We start from the raw sequence: 17,078 nt of genomic DNA on the forward strand, positions 1-17,078 counted from the left end.
TCCACTTTTATTTACATATTATTTTATAGATTTATATTTGTCGTTTGCTCACTACTTTAGCATAGTTTTTACCCGTTGGAGTCAACGTTAGTAAAACTAACCGCCTGTTGGTGGCGCTGCTCGTCTCCCGTAGAGAAATACAGAATTAAAGAAGAACATAAACGAAGAAGAATGCTTGCGCTTGTTTTATTTTCTTTGCTCGATAAACGAGGGCGGAGTTTAACGGGTTTCAGGTAAAGTTCTCCTCCGCGCTGCCCCTTATAAATAAAACGAGCGCCCCGTGATTATCGGTGGGAGGAGTTGCGTTTGTTTCTGTTTTTGGGGCACAAATTGAAGCTTAACCGAAACAAGAACGGACAAAATCAAGTCCCTAACCCATTCAGGCGAACAAATCGAGTAAAAATGGCTTTAAGCAGCAAATCTGCGGACGAAATCAGCGAGCTGCTGGATGAATACGGGATAAAACACGGACCTGTGGTCGGTGAGTGACCGGACTGTTGACTTTCAGCCCGTTTTTGACTCGATGTTAGCTTAACTTCTCACGGGCCTGAGTTTAAAACACACACTTCTAGCTCTAACATGAAGTTAAAGTTTACGGTTTTCTGTCTCATGTCTGTGACCTGTTGTGAACACAGACTCCACCAGAAGTCTGTACGAGAAGAAACTGAAAGAAGCCATGGCCAAAGGAAAGAGAGCAAAACCATCCAGTGACAAAACCTACTACAGAGAAGAGGGTAAATCACATTTAAACCCCTTTTAATCACAGTGAAAGTGTCTGCTTTACATCTGCTCACGTTTCATCAATGGGTTCATTAATTCATTAAAGTAACAGACTTCTAGGTGTGTAATCCACTTCCAAACATGCACAGTGTTCTGTTAATCTTAAGGAAATTTAAACTTTGTGTGTGAATGAACAGTCCAGACATGCTTTACCAAAGCCCCCGTCAGACATGGAACATTGCTGGTTCATTAATCCATGAAAGTGATGGTTTTCAAGTCGTTATGCCTCTTCCAGAAATGCACACCATGTTTTTATAAAAAAAACAAAAAAACTAGGGGTTCTTACGTTCATTATGATCACGTTTTTACAAATTCCAACATTATTTATTATGGAAACAATCACTTATTAATAACGAATGACTGGATATCACTAAAATATCAACTACATAACCATCCAAATTTAATAACAACCACCTTCTAATTAGATAAACAATAATAAAATGAGCTTTTTCCAAAAATAGTTGTGTTCTTTTTATTGAGAAATTCATGAAAGTTTACTATAACATTCTACAGTTTCATTTAGCAGACGCTTTTCTCCAAAGTGATGTACAACACAAGTTATAAATAACTTTTAGTTTCAATTTTACTCAATTGTATATATATTATTTAGAAAAATCTTCCTCTTGAAATGCCAAGTCCCACAATTATATATAGACCCAGTAGCTTTATTAATTAGTTCTGATAATATATTATCTGTGACACAGGAAAAGCTTCTATCAGACTGTGAGCTTTTCTTCCTGTCAGACAGGTGTGTCAGTTTATCAGCTGCAGTAAATCATTTCCCACATGGTTGAGTCCTGAGCTTTCAGTTTCGCTGTTTAAGAAAGCAGAACTGATCAGGTCAGTGAGATGTCTGGACAGTTTGATGAGCTGCTATCAGTTTAGATTTAACCTGTTGTTGCGTTAAACATCACATGGTGTATCATCTAGTCTTAAAGGGAAAATGTGACGTGTACTGTTACGGGTTTGTCTGAATGAACCCATGAAGAACATTAACACAAAAGTGATTTATGTCTGAACAACAGAATGTCGTCACTTTAATAAATTTATGAAGCGAGAAATGTTCCGTATTTCATGTCTGAAAAGGGCTTAATGGATACAATTAGTTATGCAGTGAAGATGTGAAGGGAAATCCGCAAGTCTGTCAGATCTCTATTTATATATAATTTCTATAATCTCATTTATTTTTTATCCAAAGCGACATGGATCTGAGGGTAGATACAACACAAACAAGGAATTTCTGATTAATCAGTGTCAGCAGATGGAAGTGCAGTGAAACTCCCATATGTTAAAATCCATTTTAATTGTGTTTTGTGGTTTTAAACTTGGAGGTATGAAGTAAAAGTTGTTAGAACGTGAAGGTTGCTTCGTCTCCTTACGCCTAAACTCAGCCAGTGTATACATCCGTCAGCTCTTCATCTCCACAAATATTACATTTTAACATGACATAAATCCCAAATTAAGCGGTTCTTTTTAGTTTTTTGTTTATGGCGTCAGAAAACTGAGCAAGTATGAAATGGTGACACATTCCATGCCAGCATGCCGTTTCAAAAGCAGGAAGAACTTAATTTTTAAGCTATCTTTACAATATTGTGACAGACAGTTTGATCCGTTTTGAATTTAAAACGGTACATGTGTGGACAAAAAATAATAATGTAACTATAAGAAAAAAAAATCTGATTTGTTTCTGCATTTCCTCACTCAAAGCCAGTTAATTAACATCCTAACATAAAGAAATACACAAATAAATGTAGAGAGTTAGCTGAAATCAAACAGAAATACAGAAATAAACTGAAGACATTTATTTTAACGTCATTTTTCATTACAAAAGAATTCAATGATTATGAATGTATTCATTTATTTAGTTAATTTTTGTCCTGAAAACATCTGTGCTGCTGTTATTGTGTGCAAACTGACTAGAGAGGATGTGGATCAGGTGATTTACACTGAACTCTACCAATTAATACAGATCATTATTAATGACAACAGTTAATAATTTATTAAGATAAGATAGATAATCCTTTATTACTCCCCGTGTCTGGGGGGGAGGGGGGAATTACACTCCAGCAGCAGTTACTGCACTTAGTCTGGCCACTTAAGTATTACAAATGTGCATTTGCCTTAACCTAAAAAATGATGTGTGTGTTTTCTTTCAGAGGTCACGTATGTTTACAGGACACCAGTAAGTATGTCCTTCTACTCTCCCTTCAGGTGTGGCTCTGTTGTTTTTTCTTTAACCGGCGGCTTCTCTCTGCGTTGTGAATTCAGTCGACACATAGATCTCTGTTTAGTCTCTCTTTACAGTAGACAAAACACACACATCCGTCTTACAAACTTGGGCTCCTCTGTTTCTAAACACATAACAAATGGATGGACATATACCAGATGTACAGGGCAAGACGGAACGCATACCTAAACAGTAGACAAAAAAACCACTGGAAAATCTCACTTACCTCTCTTTCTGAACACATAACGGGGAGAGATAAGGCGGGAAAACTCATTTATAGGGCGCCGTTGGAGGACTAAAAGTGCACGTAGAGGTACAGGAGCCCCCATCAAAAGTTCAGCACAACCACTGGGAGGCAGACCTGTGTAGATAGAACTAGAGTGCCTGTATAACCAGAGTGGTGACATGACGGGTCCAAAAAATTTTGGTCACGTGATCTATAGGCGCCATTTTGTTTCCAATTCATGAACGCCGGGTTTTCCTTTTAACGTTGTTTACACCGCAGAGTGTAATTCTAGGTCTTTTTTCGCTCCCTAAATACCAGAAAAATGACGGGCTGTTGTGCCTTTGGGTGCACAAATCGATCGGAGAAGGGATTCCACATGTTTAGATTTCTCAGTAATAGTGAAAGACGGAAACTGTGGGAAAATAAAGTCCGGAGAGTGGGATGGAAACCGACTTCATCATCGTTTTTGTGCCAGGTTAGTCCCATGTATGTACTTTCATGTTATGATGTATGGGTGAATGACAGATAGAAAAGTTTGATGTGATTTTAGGCAGTTGTGGTTATTTTGACTTTGACCATTTTCATGCATGGAGATGCATGAAATACGGGTTACCCCATTAAACTTCGGCGGTCGTATGTGCAAACATATTTTACTAAATTCACCGAAGCTGCAAACTCGATGACAAAAACATTATACACCCATGGAAAGCTTAGATTCTCATGAATCCGCCGGTATAAACCACTTTCAGATGTGATTACCACAGCGGGTAATATAAACACATTTGTCCAACAAACAGCAAATAACGTAAACAGCACAACTCACCTTTGAAGGCTCAAAACTAGTCACAGATGAAAATATTCCACAAAAAACGGTCCTAATCCAACCTTGGACATCCAGTAAAATATTTTGTCCAAAACATGTCTTGAAATCAGTAAACAATCCACAAATGGCTAATTTTCGTGAATGTGCACCTCGCACTGCGCGTCCCATATTGAGTGAATGGAAACAAAATGGCGTCAAATCCCCAGTTGTCGCCACTCTGGTTATACAGGCACTCTAGATAGAACAACACTGACCCTGTTAGCTCTTCAATCTGCAGGTAGTGAAAGCGGAAATAGGCATTCAAAGTTATATTTTCACTGCTGAGAAGATGCACTCAGAGAAATGAAAGTAAAGACTGGCAGTAAAATGCCTTTCCTTGTGTCAACTATCATGTTTTGTTTTTTTACACAAACAATATTGACAGTAGGAAAGTTAACCGGTCAATCCAGACACTGTCATCTTTTTTTTTTTTTCCCTTTCTTTTTTTAAGTTTTTTGGTCTTTTTCAGCTCTACTGATAGGACAGCAGTGAGAGAGAATCAAGAAAGTAGAGAGAAGAACAGGGGAAGCTGAGCTATCTGGGCGCCCTTTGCTATATTTTTATATATCTATACAGCAAAGGTTGAGAGGATAGGAGCACAGTACTGGAGTCTTTTTAGATACCATGAATCACAGCAGAATGCTTTAGTTATTTAATAGTAAAAGAGCTCACACAGGTGCCTTAACTCCTAAAATCTGAATAAAGAAGGCAACCTCACACGTGAAAAAAGTAAATTAATTTCAGAAATAGTTAAAGCTACTGGATATATATGTAACCGGTGCGTTGCTACCATCGAGCCGACACAAATCTCTGTGGAGGCGATCTGTTTATTTTTATTCTCTCCTTCACAGTAGACAAAAAACCCCGCATAAAATCATCCGTCTTGCAAACTTGGGCTCCTCTCTTTCCGAACACAACAAAACTCATTTATAGGACGGCTAAAAGCGCACGTGAAACCCCAGCAAAGGATCCACACAACAAACTGCTGCACTACTGACCCTATTACATGCAGATGTGCACAGTTATGTTTCATTACTTATTATCTCTGGTTCCAATTTTGCAGGTCCGAAGTGAGGCTTCCAGAGACAGGTAACCTTCCTTTACTACAGTTTAATGATCAAGCCCTCCTCTTTCTCTTTCACTTAAACCAATCGGTGTGCGTTAGTAACTCCTGTTTGTCTCTAGTGGGACGTACATGAGGTCCAGACCGGAGTGGAGTGAGAGGGAATATGAACAGGAGTGAGTTAGAATCAAACTAGCAGCTGTTTTTGTTTGGTCAGAGTTGGCGAGGAGCTTTCAGAAGCATCACATTTGGACTTTTTCTCTCTACAGGACTTCCTACTCAGACTACTCCAGATCCCGGCCGGAATACAGAGGAAGAGACTTCGTTGATGAGTAAGACTGCTGACATGAACTATTTAGGTCAAAATTTTGCCTCTGTCAGACAAGCAAAGCTGCAAATTTCTGTTTTAACCATCTGTCATTCCATATTGGAGAAGACTACATTATTTCATCATTCAGGCTGTTGTTAAACCCATCCATCACACAGATCTTAATTGTAATTGTAGGAATACTGCATTTTGTGCCATTCAAAGCTTATTATCCCCCGCCTCCACGAAGTGGAAAAGGGGGATATAGGTTTGGCCTCCGTCCGTCCGTCCGAGATGAAGGGGACAGCTTTTCTCGGAAACTATTACAGCTAGGATTACGAAATTTAGTGTGTAGCTTCACACCATGGACACCTTGATCAAGTTTGAAAATGAGACCTGTGCGATAATATTTAACAGAGTTATGGCCCTTGATCACTATTTTGGATATGGACTCATAGACATCACGTGGCGGGGGATATTGATGACCATGTCGTCTTGTTTTTTTTTTATTATCGGTTGATATAATGATTCATTTCTTTATTAACAATAAGAACTATTTGTATAGCACCTTTCAGAAAAACATTCACAAAGCGCTTTGACACGTAGAATATTAAACATGACAAAAATGTAGAGAATTTAAAGCTGATTAAAAGCTGGTTAAAAGGACGACATCACACAAGGGGGTTAAGAGAGAAACTGAAGAAAAAAAAGATATAGATTAAGATCAGGAGGTTGGAAAGAGAGACTACAAGTAATTAAAAAATTTAAAAGGGATAAAAAGGCAGAAAGTGATGAAAGAGAAATAAAAGAGTACTATACTTAAGGCGAGTTTAAAAAAGTAGGTTTTAAGAAGTGATTTAAAAGAATAAGAAGTTAAGTACAAACCTCAGTATTTCAACCTAATGTTATTTTAGCTTCTACCTCCTCACAGTTTCACAAGTAATTGTGGTGCTTTTCACTGAACTATGTTTATTTTAAAGCTTCTTTCTTTCTTCTCAGTATAAAACAAGTAAAATGTAAAAATTTAATTATTCAACAGTGAATAAAAAAAAAACATTTGTGTCACCATGACCACCTTTACAATAACATGCTGCAGACACATCAGTGATAACAGTCCAGCTACATAATATATAAAATATCAAAACTTGTAATACTTTTCATACCTTCAGTCTGCAGGAGGAGATCAGGCCTGCAGAGTCACTAACTCCTTTTAAATCACTTCTTAAAACCCACTTCACAGACGTGCTTTTATGTGAGGTTTACTTTTAGCTTTGTTTAGTTTAAGTACTTTTAGCTGCCTGGTTCTTTGGTGTGATGTCGTCTCTCTAATAACTGTAACGTTCAATCTTATTCTTTAATTTTTACACTGCCTAGTTCCCTTGTTTGAGTGCTAATCTAGCTAATTATTCATTTAATTTATTGTCATTTTTACTATTTATTTTAATTGAATGCTCTGACTTGTCTCCTCTATCTTGCTTGATTGTCTCAGTGTTCATGTTTTAACTGTCAAAGCTCTTTGTGAACACTTATTATTATTATTAAGTCTGTTAATAAAACTAGCATACCCTCACATAAGTGGCATTTAAATTCCAGGTCTTTTACCTGTGATGTAGTGCTTTCATACTGCAACTCCATTTAGCTAAGTATAAAATCAGAAGACTTCCCTAAAGCACTTAGTCTATAAAACAGCCAGAAGTTTTCTAGATCTTAAACAACATAGAACCAGATATTACATTTAGGATGACATAAAACAAAACCCTTACTGCTGAATTTTCTCTCAGAATTGCTTGAACTGGAGTCATGATTTAATGCTAACAATAAACTTCGGCATCTCTTTGTTGCTTTCACCAAAATGACAGCTTTTCCAGCCAGCAGTTCAGACTTACAGCTCAGAATGTTCCCATTGGGTGACGCCGGTTTGTGATGACTGTTGCGTAATTCCTCCTTCCTTTTCCAGACCGTACACGTACAGCTCGCCGTCCTCTTACAGAGAATTCTATTCGAGATCGACACCCGTGAAATCGGATCAAGAAGCTCCAAAGTCGTCTCGCCTCGTCCCTCTGTGGGTTCAGCTGGTCTTCTTCCTGGCTGTGGCTGTCTTCCTTTACGTAGTTTTTTCCAGCATGGAGACAAATGAATCTCTCATAGGGTTAGAATGATTTGTTCTTAAGTTCATGCTCAAAGCTGTTGTACTTTTAAGTGGAGGAATGCATCTTGGTTGTGGCTCTATGTTTTAGACACTGATGAAGGTGTGGTTCATGCATTCATAGCTGCAGCTTTTTACACTTGCTTATACTTGCCTGTGTTTTTATTCTGTAATTAAGGGATTCAGTCCATCACCTCTTCATAAACACACTAAGTCCTTCTTACTCTCACCTGGATAGCAGCTGTCTGTCCATCCAGATCTTTTTTTTGAGGTTATTATGCTGTAGTTGCACATAAAAGACCCCCAGATATTAAACTAGAATGTCTTATAGTTAAAGACTTGATGTTAAACACATTAAAACAACATAAACTGTAATAAAAACCATACGGTCCAACTGGTGAAGTATCGAGAGCTTCAGCTGGTTCATAGTCCGTCTGTATGGGAGAATTTGGGTTACACTTTTTTTTATTTTTTTTACCTTATGTGCAGTTTGTGAAGAACAAATATCCACTAATTTCATATCAAAATTGGACAGCATACACACATTTCTCACACCATTGTCCATAATTTCTCCATGTTGTAACTGGCTTTTAGTTTTTCGTTGTACTGCAAATTCACTGAAAAAAGAACAACAAACAAAAGCACCTGTGTTTGTGGCATCGATCTGTATCAAAAGATCCTTTTTAGCGTCACAAAAATGTCTTTTTTTCCCCAGTTATATTATAATAATTTTGTTTAGAAGTCTGTTCCTCACTGTGTATAAAGGTTTACCAAATTCTTGTAGTTTCCATAAAAGCAGTGCTTCCATTCTTCTGTCGTTCGATTCTTCAGACCAGCTTCAAGTGCCTCGGTGTTTTGGTGGGAACAATCGGAATATAATTGTTATGGTTATGAACTTTGATCAGCATTTCTGGGTGAAAATGTGTTTTAAAAAGGAAAAAAAAACAAGTTCTAATGCCACGCTTAAGTTTCAGTAGAATTAATTCAGACTTTTGTACGACATAATCCAACCTTTACCTCCCACAGAGTTTGTTTTTGTATTGCCGTTTCATAATTAAAAATATGAATGTATGTGTGAACATTTGAGGTTTCAAGTAATTTATTCAGCAACAAGAATATTTAATAAAAATGTAATCACTACGAGTATAAAAATAAATGAAGCACATTCTGCGTGGTGTTAAGAGCTTTTTGTCCTGTTGTGTAGTTTGATCTGAAGCTATTAGTAGATTGTCAAACACAAAACTCAATGAACCCAGAGGCTCCAACAAGAGCAGCATTTTAATCGACTACAGCTTCTACTTACACACTTTAGTGCATTAATGGACGTAATGTTAATGAAGTACGATGCATAGCAGCGTCAGACTGGGAATATAAAAATGTCCTTTAGTCCTCTAAGGATCGTTGATCTGTGGGCGAGTATATAAGTAGCCAGTGGAGCTTGTTATTAGTGTTGCTTGTTAATAAATACAAAACAATGTTATTAAACTGCGTGTACACAGAGACCTGAGGAACCCATGTCACAGTTTCCCCATTTTAGCTCCCGCTGGTCCCAGCTTTAGCCCGGTCTGAGTGAAGTCTAGCTTTGACCGTTCCTGACCGAGCTAAGGACAGCTTCTACCTTCAGTCTGTGGCTGTTTACGTCTCACCTCCATACAGGGCCAGATGACGTCCACTGTTCTCCAGCAGGAACTCGCCTGAAGTTTGGTTTGAAAGAATATTGCAATGCAGTCTGTGGTGGCATCGACTCATCCAGACTGTCCTGAACCGGTTCCAGCCTTTTCCAGCGGTGAGGTGGACGATGAACCCGACTGGCTGGTTCTGATACAGCTCCCACCGTCTGGATCCATGGAGGACACTGGACTGTTCGACTGTCCACACACTTCTGATTCTGCTTGACAGGAAAACACAAAATTGCCCAACTTAGAACATGGATACACAAATTAGTTCAAACTTCATGGTGCCTGTTTGATGAATTTGCTCTCCTGTAGACGTTTTCCTGTTTTAGAACCAGTATCAAAGCAGATCTCATGAGCAGTGTGCAAACAACCAGGAAGAGCTCCCTGGAAAACACGGAATGTTTTCAAAGTCTAAAATATGAACTTACTATTTTTTGGTCATTTGTGGGCTTTGTTGGATTAGAGACAGACAGGAAAGTTGGGAGAAGACCTGCAGCAAAGGTCCGTGAGCTTGAATCGAACCCTGACCACGGTGTAGGGGACCTGTTTATGGGTGTTCCACGCAACCAGTTGAGCTATCTGGGCATCCGTCGCTTGTCATGTCAACTGGTTTACTACAATATCTTTATAAACAGCTTTCAATTTTACTCAATTGTATATATAATATTTAGAAGAATCTTTGTGTAAAAAGCCATGTGGTGTTTGGTTATAGGCGGCCATGTTGGTTTTAGGCCTGAAAACAGCAAAAATATCAACTATGATACAAAAAGTCCCTCAATTACATACTGACCCAAGTCGAAGACGTTGTAAACCTAGGACTTCCTGTAATTACAAAAATAAAAACACGTGGACGTAAATCTTTACCCCTTATTAACAGGACACCACTAAATCCTCACTAGTGCAACCAACTGCTTTTAGAGGTCACTTGATTACTACAGTCAGCTGGAGATCACCTGAGTCTAGTCAGATAATTATAAGTATAAATGCATGTTTGTTGACGGTGCAACTTTCAGAGAGTCTGTGTCACGGCAAGAGAAATACGGCACTGACCTGCAATACTTCTATGTATCTGTTGCCTGCGTCCCCCATCATAGTTTGTTAATCGATAAGGCGACATAAGTGTTGTCCACACCTGTGAACAGAAGCACATTCACTACTGTAGGTACACAGATAAGACAAAAAGACATCTCTGTCTAAAGCTTAAAGGCTACTGATGGAAACAGGAACTTACAGGTTCTGGTCTCTCGCTCCAGTTCAGAGGGCTTCTTCTCCTTGTTACACAGCACCTTGGCCACAACGATTATAATGACGACGGCTACAACAAACGTCAGGCCGGACACGAGCCAGCTGATCACCATCGGACTGAGTACCGGATCAGGGTCTGAGAGAGAGAGGAGGGATCTTTAAGTTTCATTCAGGATGGGTTTCTGCCAAGTGATTTTCAATTTGATTCCAAAAAAAAAAACCATATATACATATAAAATAAAATAAAAAAATCACAGAATGTTAAACCTTAACCCTTGAGTTGTCCTGCGGGTCAATATTGACCCATTTTAAAGTTTGAAAATGTGGGGAAAAAAAAGAAAAAATTTTCAGAGTGAAACTTTTGATGTCCACATTTTTGGGAAATCTCTGAACATTTTGTGGTGGAAAAAAAGAATTGCTAAAAATGTTTCTTCAGAACAATCACAACAACAACAAAAAAATCAACCAAAATCCAGAGAATTTTTTGTGAATGTTCTTAAAGAAAATATTAGAAGTTCTACTAATACATATGTAATCATGGAGGATTTACTCATTTTTGAAAATATTTCTAATAATTTCCTTGCCACATTTCGGGGATTTTATTTAAATAAAACTTTTAAGAAATTATTGGAATTTTCTTCCTGAAGGTTTTGCAAATTTTCAGAAATTTGGGGAATTTTTTTGCTGAATTTTTGGATTTTTTTCAGACATGGAAATAATATTTTTTGGTGCCTGTAAATGAGGACAACGGGAGGGTTAAACACTTCATTTTCTTCCTCAGTCTCACCTCTGATGGCTATAGGCAGGGGCTGGCTCTCTCTGGAGACGAAGGTGCGTCCGCCCAGCTGGACCCGGTACAGGCAGTAGTAGTAGCCCTCGTTGGAGCTCTGGGCGCTGGGGAAGGTGAAGGTGACGGACGGCGTCAGGGCGGGCAGAGACTGGCGCACGGTGCCGTTGGAGCGAATCAGACGCAGCTGGAAAGAACCTCCCGGATACTGCTGAGGGGTGGAGCAGGTGATGTTAAAACTGTGGCCTTTAATGACGGAACCAGCCGGGGCCTCAGTGGACGTGTTGAACCAGTGCTGGGGTGTTAAGAGCTCAACTGTCAAGCAGCCAGACAAGGAAGGAAATGGGTTAGTCAAGGTTACACTTTAAAATGAAACAAAAATGAACTATGTATTTTTTAAACGTATTATTGTGGCGAGCCATGTTGGAAAACGACACTGGAGGAAGAATATCTGCCTTTTATGCACTCTGCAACTGGCAGATGCTTTTATTTTGACACACAGACAGCAGCACTGTAGAAAATGTGGCAGGAAGTCAACAAACTAACTACGCTGACTAAACCACAAAAACACAATAAAACAGCAATAACACTGGAACACTAACATAAACCACAATAATGACATTTAAACACATTTCAACACCCTGAACTCCCATGGTGCATTGCAGCACAACAGTTCAATCATAGCGACCGGCTCTGCAATCGCTACATAATTTTAATTACACTCAACAAAAATATAAACGCAACACTTTTGTTTTTGCTCCCATTGTTTATGAGATGAACTCAAAGATCTAAAACTTTTTCCACATACACAATATCACCATTTCTCTCAAATATTGTTCACAAATCTGTCTAAATCTGTGATAGTGAGCACTTCTCCTTTGCTGAGATAATCCATCCACCTCACAGGTGTGCCATATCAAGCTGCTGATTAGACACCATGATTAGTGCACAGCTGTGCCTTAGACTGCCCACAATAAAAGGACACTCTGAAAGGTGCAGTTTTATCACAGAGCACAATGATTTGAGGGAGTGTGCAATTGGCATGCTGACAGCAGGAATGTCAACCAGAGCTGTTGCTCGAGTATTGAATGTTCATTTCTCAGTTTAATAAAAGTCTTCTTGTTTTTGTTGTTTAAAGCAGCTGGAGTGAGGTGTTCAGTTACATTAATTCTTATCAACGAAATAATGTTGTTATGAATGACAGGTTCTCTGCCATCACGTTGTTAATATACAACATTCAATGTAACAAATATCAGTTGTCTGTCTTTCTTGATAACCAATAATCTCTAGCGGCTCTGAAAACAAAAAAAACAAAATGCAACACGTATCGGTCAATCCCTATTCATTACAAAACATTTGAAAAAATGTAGGACTGAGCAATCGTCTGCTGGGACGGACAAGGTGGGGCTCAAATACCGCACGCTAACGTAGATAGCCTCATATAGGTTGCACAAGAAGATAATGTGCATACAATGTGGTGGTGGAGTTACTGAGGTAAACAAAGCGGTCGTGACTCACCCACAGTGATGTTGATGGAGTTGCTGGGCGGAGAGCTGAGCAGCTGAGACGGAAAGCCGCCCTTGATCCTGTACCGACAGCTGTAGCTGCCCTGGTGGAAAGTCTCGATATCGGACAGCGTGAGCTCCACTCTGGTCTGGGCCTGGTCGGCCCTCTGCGTGACCAGCGGCGTGGACACTCCGTGCTTGTACAGGTGGAAGTCGCTGAGGTGGTGGCCCAGCAGAGCGCTGCAGCCGAAGCGAACGGCCTCCCCGGGAGTGAACACAGTGTGAGGCGACAGCAGGGTGAGGGTGGGTTTTAGGAGAGTACCTGAAGGTAAAGACAGGTTCATCAGAGAAATGTGGAAGATCCAATCAAGCGTACTCTTCTTGATCTCACTCTGACATGCAACTGGTACTGTGTATGTGGCACACGCACAATTACTGGATGATAAATGCACTTTTCTAAAGGAGTAATGGATAAAAATAGGCATGTCCATTACATATCCTACTACTGGTGGCAGAGAAAATGACAACTGTGTCTTGGTTCAGCCTCCACCAATGGAGAGAGAGATTAAAGAAAGTGTATTCAATTGAAAAAAAAATGGCAAGAACAGCAAAACTCCATTTGAAATGAGGTTCCTTTATGAATTTACGGGATCCTGCTACTTTACATATTTGACAGGCTGGGGGATGTTTTTGGAGATGTAATGATGTTTGTGTCTGGACTGTGTATTTTTACATGTTTCATAACCTCTTGCTGCTCTTTAATATAATTTATCTTTGAATAAAATTTGAACTTCTCCTCTTTATGTGGGTTTAGACGATGCCATGAACTAGCTGTGTGTAGGAATTTTCTGCTTGTTTTTATTTATAATGTGCATGTTTTTGTTTGTCCATTTTTAGCTGCATAGAAGTATGCACAAAAACACATAGTTTAAATGAAAATTTGTTAAAAAAAATAGAAAGAAAATACTTTTCTCAGTTTCCCAGATAATGTGCACATTCAGATCTTCTTGTCCAGGTTGTAAGACTTCCAGATTTCCTGTTTTTTTTTTCTTTAAGCGTCTATTATAATGGAGCAAACAACTCCTCTGTCTTCTATGACTTGCACACCCTGAGGGATTGTCGTTTGTTTAATGTGTTATTTAAAATATCTGGTGCTGGTCCTTGAGGAGATTAAATGCTCTACCAGAGTGGAGGAGTCTCACCTGAGCATTTCACGCCTGCATCATCCTCGTGAGTGCAGTAGGACTTTGTCTGGAGGACGACGGCGCATCGGGTCAAACTGGACTCGTGTCCGGAGCACTGGACGTGATGCATCCAGATCTCCCCTTTGCCTGGACCGAACGCTGCGCCGTGAAGGGCAGTTTCAGCTAAACCGCAGCCCAGCTCCAGGCACACCACGTCGGCCTCCCTGAGGTCCCAGGCGTGGTCGCAGACGGTCCCCCACTGGTCGTGGCGGAGAACCTCGACTCGGCCCGAACACTTGCTATCCCCATCTGCTAGTCGGACCGCCCCTGTGGGTCAGAGGAAATGTACTCAGAGACACTGGCATAGATTTAAGGGGGGGTAGTACCATTACTCTGACAGTAGCAGGTCTTTTTTCATTCCCAAAATATGAATCATTAGCTCATAGAACACTGAATCTTTGTGGCAAACATAATTATCACAGACACTGTTGTAATGTGGGACTGATGTGTTTTGACTCAGCAGATACCAAATTAGGAAAGATGATCTAGAAAAGGCTGTGGATGCATTCAGCGTATAATGGCAGTGCTGAGAGGGCCGCACATCTAAAGCTAGAGACCTAGATGTATTATGAAAAGCCACAGATCTAATCCTCTTTGTTTTTCTTGAACAAAAGTAGAACTGAAATGAAAAAGCAGCTCTGGGTTTGGTCATGTCTTTCCAATCTCATGTTAAAGCCCTCAAGATGATTATGACGCAGTTGATCAAAAATGTTGGGATGTTATTTTACTGTTCAGAAGCATCCGATGTGTTACTAAAGTCTGAACATTTCCATTTATTTATGTATTTGCATGTCTTGTAAAGTGTTTTATTATTACAGAGATCTCATAGCAGGACATCTGATGAATATCGTGTGTTTAGATGCTTCATAAAACTATCTATGCAACATGTTTTCTCTGATCAAACTGTGGTAAAAGGTAGCCTGGTATAAATAAAAAAACTTTTAGTGTTTTATTATATGTTGTTGTAGGTAGATAAGCTATCATTACTATGTGGACAGAATGTTCAGCATTTTTATCAGCAGATTAGGTCTGATTATTATTAGCTATACGGGGTGTTGTGTTTTGAAACTTTATGGGTGAACTTTTTACTCTCAGGAACACCAGCATCTCTTCTCCTGGACAATTAAAGGGTTGGTCATCCACATTACTATTACATTTATGAAAAAAAGTACTTCCAAGGTAAATCTTTACATATGTACGTAGATACGTAAATCTCACTGTGCACTCCCTCAGATTGAAATCAGAAATAATTCATTCTGAATCCCAACCCTGAACCACTGGAGATCACATGTTTTTTATATATATATTATCACACATCAAGTATGTAAGTTCTTAATAACTCACACTAAACTTTGGGTAGCTGTAATTTCACACTAAGTACTTTAAACATTCTCCTTTTATTTATTTATTTTACAAACATCTGGGTTCCAGACTGCAACCAAGATGGTTGCATTTGCAAAGTTTTTTGAGCGTGTTCGAACAAGTGGTGTAGTTGATTTGTGTTAAAAACATAAAGTGACTGTTATGGAAATTCTGCAATGTCAAGAGAAGACTGAGGAGGCAGACTCAGATGGCTTAGGTTGAGAGTAAGATTTACTGACGTCAGGAGAAGTGACACAACAAAGCAGCACGTTCATGTGAGGATTCCCTTCGACCTGGGATGTATAAGGAGGAATGCTGTATTTCGAAATGAAGCTGATTTTGATTCGGTGTTATTAAGGTGGACTAAGCATGCTTTGCCAAGGACAGTGTGTCACATTTTAGATTCATTTTACTCTGAAATAACTTGAAAATGGTGCACTGTGGAATGTGATGCTCAGATTCAAGAAGACACGACTAAGTCCGATCTTTATACAATTAAACAAAAGACCTTCACTGAGTTTTTCTTGTGCCCAAGCTTCACATAATACAGTGATTATGAGATTAAAATCTTAACATTGTGGGATGATCCCCCAATGTGTCATAATCCCAACAGCACCTCTGGTTTTATGTCAATCCCAGGCTTACCTAAGGCAGTGACTCCATCCCACAGAGCTCCTATAGACAGAAATGAAATTGTGATCAGGCAAATACAGATTTAAATCCGTTTTAAAATGTCAGCAGTAGCAGTTATTTAAACTGAAATGTTTGTTCATTATCTCCACAATGAACAGACTCTTTATGAGGTTGTTTACTTGTGACTGAAACTTATTTTGAAGCATCTAATAGCCTGTTCCTCCCACTTAGTTACGGTCATGGGTTTGGACTATTCACTATTAAATCAGTTAATTTAACAGCAGCCTCCTACATAAACCCAAATTTATTTTTAACACAACGCCAAAGCTAGTAACATACACGTTAAAGCCGTTTCAGTGACCGTTACAGTTGTGCTAACTTAAGCTAAAGCGACTGCTGCTTATTCCATTGCATAACTAAGATACCTAGCCGCTCCGCAGCCAGCTAGGGTAAGCTAAGGCTAATTAGCTTACCTGTCAGGAGGATCTGGAGGATTCTCAGCATCGTTCCCCGCGTCCTTCCATCACACGGCCGAAGGGAGCTCGTGGTCGTGGCGGTGGTGGAGACTCTGGCAGCCGCTTAAAGACATATTAGCTGCTAGATTGTATGCTAATAAAAATAAATAAATAAAAGACTCGGCTAACCAACGCTAACAACAACAACAGGACGAGCTAACGGCTAAAGCAGCGGTGAGCAGCGGACGGTCAGGGCGCGGCTGGAAGGCATCGTCCGGGACGGAGCACTGCCGATAGACGGTTGATTCCCGGTGGAAAGAAGCTGCTTCACGATGTGTCCCGGGCGGCTGTCACGGTAACACGGTGTCCACGAGGCTGTCGGGATGGCTGCATGCCGTCAGTGGCTTCAGTCCGATGCCGAGCCCTTCTCCCTGCGGCAGACAGAGGTCACCAGAAGCCGCAGCGCTGCATTTGAACCCATTAGCGGCTGCTTTACAGAGGATAACCGCTGGGACAGGGGCGTAGCTCCACAGCCCGGGGACCTCAGAGCCACCATACAT

At 39.8% G+C, this 17,078-nt stretch overlaps 2 protein-coding genes across 2 annotated transcripts; one reads left to right on the forward strand and one right to left on the reverse strand.

The window, feature by feature from the left end:
• The first annotated feature begins 260 nt into the window (after positions 1-260).
• On the forward strand, positions 261-8,781 carry LOC110958686 (emerin-like). Its single transcript, XM_022205334.2, has 7 exons — positions 261-481; positions 636-734; positions 2,937-2,962; positions 5,159-5,184; positions 5,281-5,334; positions 5,428-5,490; positions 7,423-8,781. The coding sequence occupies exons 1-7, from the start codon at positions 403-405 to the stop codon at positions 7,622-7,624; spliced, it is 549 nt and encodes a 182-aa protein (XP_022061026.2). The 5' UTR covers positions 261-402; the 3' UTR covers positions 7,625-8,781.
• Positions 8,782-8,871: 90 nt separating this feature from the next.
• On the reverse strand, positions 8,872-17,078 carry si:ch211-150o23.3 (uncharacterized). The gene is made up of 8 exons (XM_022205333.2): positions 16,537-17,078; positions 16,076-16,105; positions 14,027-14,335; positions 12,838-13,146; positions 11,320-11,634; positions 10,519-10,668; positions 10,338-10,419; positions 8,872-9,499 (listed from the first exon to the last, which is right to left on the reverse strand). Exons 1-7 carry the CDS (start codon positions 16,565-16,567, stop codon positions 10,376-10,378), a joined length of 1,188 nt encoding a protein of 395 aa, XP_022061025.1. The 5' UTR covers positions 16,568-17,078; the 3' UTR covers positions 8,872-9,499; positions 10,338-10,375.

This window comes from Acanthochromis polyacanthus, chromosome 6 (genome assembly GCF_021347895.1).
Source record: "Acanthochromis polyacanthus isolate Apoly-LR-REF ecotype Palm Island chromosome 6, KAUST_Apoly_ChrSc, whole genome shotgun sequence".
Lineage (NCBI taxonomy): Eukaryota > Metazoa > Chordata > Actinopteri > Pomacentridae > Acanthochromis > Acanthochromis polyacanthus.